The 3831-nt window shown below is 38.4% G+C and overlaps 1 protein-coding gene across 1 annotated transcript; it reads left to right on the forward strand.

Moving 5' to 3' along the window:
• The first annotated feature begins 201 nt into the window (after positions 1-201).
• Positions 202-963, forward strand: LOC126419396 (piggyBac transposable element-derived protein 3-like). The gene has a single exon (XM_050086585.1). It carries the CDS (start codon positions 202-204, stop codon positions 961-963), a length of 762 nt encoding a protein of 253 aa, XP_049942542.1.
• Positions 964-3831: the final 2868 nt, after the last annotated feature.

The raw sequence follows: 3831 nt of genomic DNA on the forward strand, positions 1-3831 counted from the left end.
TATATATATATTACAGGATGTGAAGTTACTTTGATATTTACAGTGTATTATGTAAGTATATTTATGAATATATTACCCATACAGTTCCAGATGGGCAGAGGTATTTACACATTCCCTTTCTGTAGTTTGTGCTAATGTATTATTCTTTCATTTCACTTTATTTTATTACATCTTATTTCATTTCATGTTATATAGATTATAATGGCCTTCAGACGAGATAGATACCTCACTAACGAAGAAACAGAAGAAATAATGAACAGTGACGCATTCTATGATGCGGTGTCAGATGATCAGGACCGTATTGATATCACCGTATGTCCTCCTGAAGTAGACTGTATGACCGACGAAGAAGAAGGTCCAGACCATGTTACTGGAACCGTGGAAGTCTCAGATGTGCCAGGGGCTACTGAATTACATTGTGCTACATCAGAGAATAACGAAGAAATTGTATGTAAAACTTCACTGCCAAGTACATCCCAAGTTTCCAGAAGTAAATCGAAGAAGAGACGTCTTACTGATGAGAAAATCAATTGGAAAAAGACACCTCCAGTTTATACAAAGCTGTCTCAAACTAGTGAGCATGACATCATCACAAAGAGAGAGAAATTGAAGGAACAACTTTCTTCCTTGACTCCGAAGGAGATGTTTAAAGAACTGATGAACGAAAACATATACGAGCTCATAGTGAAAGAAACTGTGAGATATGCAGTAAATATCAAGAATATGCAGGATTTTATCATCACAATTGAAGAAGTGAAGGTCTTTGTCGGATTTCTTCTTTTTGCTGGCTGCCATGAGCTTCCTGCTGAGAAGCTATACTGGTCTGAAGATGAAGATGTTTTCATACCAATTATAAAGACAGCTATGTCAAGGAATAAATATCAGAAGTTGAAAACATTGCTTCATTTTCAAGATAATGACTTAGCCAATGAAAACAAAACACGATCGCGGATTCAAAATTAGACCTCTCTTCAAAATTATAAATGAATCTTTTCAAACATTTGGAGTATTTGAGGAAAATTTGTCAGTTGACGAAATGATAATCAAATACTATGGACGAAGTGGGCTGAAACAGTTTATCCGAGGCAAGCCTATTAGATTTGGCTATAAGTTGTGGTCTCTTTGTGGAGCAAGGAGCTACTGTTTCAAATTTGATTTATGCTGTGGAAAGGATCCAGAAGATACTGCAGGGGATGACCTACTATTGGGATCAAGAGTAGTCCTAAACATGCTGGATTGCATTGAAAACCCCGAGAATCATTGTGTGTACTTTGACAATTTCTTCACTAGTAGAGATCTTCTGATTCATCTGAGAAATTTGGGTTTTAGAGCAACTGGGACCGTGAGAGAGAATCGAGTTGGTGACTGTCCACTACTGAGCAGCAACGAACTGAAAAAGACAGTTCGAGGAAACTATGACTACCAGTTCGACAGAAATGGTGAAGTCTTATTTGTTCGATGGCATGACAACACATGCGTTACAATTGGTACAAATTTTGACAAAGTTGAACCTTTGGGAGCAGCTACGCGGTACAGTAGACAAGCAAGTAAGAAGACACAAGTGCAACAACCTGCCGTTTTGAAGTCGTATAACGCGTACATGGGAGGTGTTGACCACCATGACAGGTTAGTTGGAAAATACGTGACGGTAGTTAGAGGGAAAAAAATGGTACCGGGTCCTTTTTACAAGTATGCTGGAAATGGCCCTCGTAAATGCCTGGCTCTTCTACAGACTAGTAAATGAGAAAAATGCTCTGGATTTACTGGATTTCAGACGTGCTATTACAGTTACATACCTGAAATTGGACACTGGAAGACCGAATATTGGACGTCCAATGGAATGCCCATCAAGTCAGTTGAGAGTGATACCAGATACCAGATGTCATATGATGGACAAAAGAAGCACGCAAAGAAGTTGTGCAAGAGCTAAATGCAACGGGAAACCAAAAACATATTGTGTTAAATGCCATGTAACACTGTGTGTGAAGTGTTTTGTACCATTCCACAAGAAATAAATAGTTAAGACTTGAATACAGTTGAGTATGCTATACGATACTGTTAGATCCCAGCGTCCTATTTTGAGGACGACCATTATATCAGCATGTATAAATATTCTTAGGCTATTTTTGAACTTATTTTGGTTCATACACTATGTACATTATAATTGAGGAATAAAAAATTCATTTAAAAAAATAACTTGGGACTTCATGGGTTAAGTGCATTCTTACGGAAATTGATATTTCATGCTTTTCCTTTACTTTTACTAATACTACAACGTGTACGTTACAGTGCCATATACTGGTGGTGTACAGTAGTTTGACAACAAGAATTGGACGTGTGAGAGCACCTTCACAGAAAGAAATGAATATCATACGATTGACTGACACGTGCAATCTTGCTTGTTGCCATTTCGGTGATTTACGTGATGACCTTATCATTTCATCGTCGTCATCATCATAATCCTCATCCTCATTATCATCGTTCGCTATTCATCACCCGCTTCTGGAAATAAGCCTTCTCGATGTACAGGTCTTCAGTTCTTTGCGTCCAAGTTATTTCTTTACGCCGTCAACCCATCGTCTATTAGGTCGTTCTCTAGATTTTTTTCTCATCACTAGAAATCTAACAGAGAATTCCTTCTTCTACCTTCCATCATCTCGTGTAGTTGTGTAGTATGTTTCAGGAAGAATAGTTAGTGTTTTAGGATGAAGTAGTTTGTTGTTGTTGTTGTGGTCATCAGTCCACAGAGTAGTTTGATGCAGCTCTCCATGCTATTCTATCCTGTGCAAGCCTCTCCATCTCCGCGTAACTGCTGCGACCTAAATCCTCCTGAATCTGCTTAGTGCAATCGTCTCTTGGTCTTCCTTCACGATTTTTACCCTTCACACTTCCCTGCAATACTAAACTGGTGATCCCTTGATGCCTCAGAACGTGTCCTATCAACCAGTCCCATCTTTTAGTCAGGTTGTACCAAAAATTCTTCCTCTCCCCAATTCTATTCAGTGCCTCCTCTTTAGTTACGTGACCTACCCATCTAATCTTCAGCGTTCTACTGTAGCACCACATTTTGAAAGGTTCTATTCTCTTCTTTTCTACACTGTTTATCGTCCATTTCTCACTTCCATATAGGGCTACACTCCATACAAATACTTTCATAAAAGACGTCCTGACACTTATATCTATAATCGAAGTTAACAAATTTCTCTTCTTCAGAAACGCTTTCCTTGTCATAGCCGGTCTACATTTTACGAGTATATCCTCTCTACTTCGAACATCATCAGTTATTTTGCTCCCCAAATAGCAAAACTCATCTATTACTGTAAGTGTATCATTTCCTAATCTAATTCCCTCAGCATCACCTGATGTGATTCGACTACATTCCACTGTCCTAGTTTTGCTTTTGCTGATATTCATCTTATATCCTCCTTTCAAGACACTATCCATTCTGTTCAACTGATCTTCCAAGTCTTTTGCTCTCTCTGAATTTCAATGTCATCGGCATATCTCGAAGTGTTTATTTCTTCTCCCTGCATTTTAATTCCTAATCTAAACTTTTCTTTTGTTTCCTTTACTGCTTGCTCAATATACAGATTGAATAACTTCGGGGATAGGCTACAACCCCGTCTCACTCCCTTCCCAACCACTGCTTCCCTTTCATGCCCCTCGACTCTTATAACTGCCATCTCGTTTCTGTACAAATTGTAAACAGTAGTATAAATTCGAATTATATATTCCATTCCCATTTCTTTTGATTTAGTGAAGACAAATGGTTACTTGAATTTATTCATTGCCAGAGAATTGAAGGGCGATCTGTGTTAACTGTCAAAAACC

This window comes from Schistocerca serialis, chromosome 9, assembly GCF_023864345.2.
Source record: "Schistocerca serialis cubense isolate TAMUIC-IGC-003099 chromosome 9, iqSchSeri2.2, whole genome shotgun sequence".
NCBI classification, from domain to species: Eukaryota; Metazoa; Arthropoda; class Insecta; order Orthoptera; family Acrididae; genus Schistocerca; species Schistocerca serialis.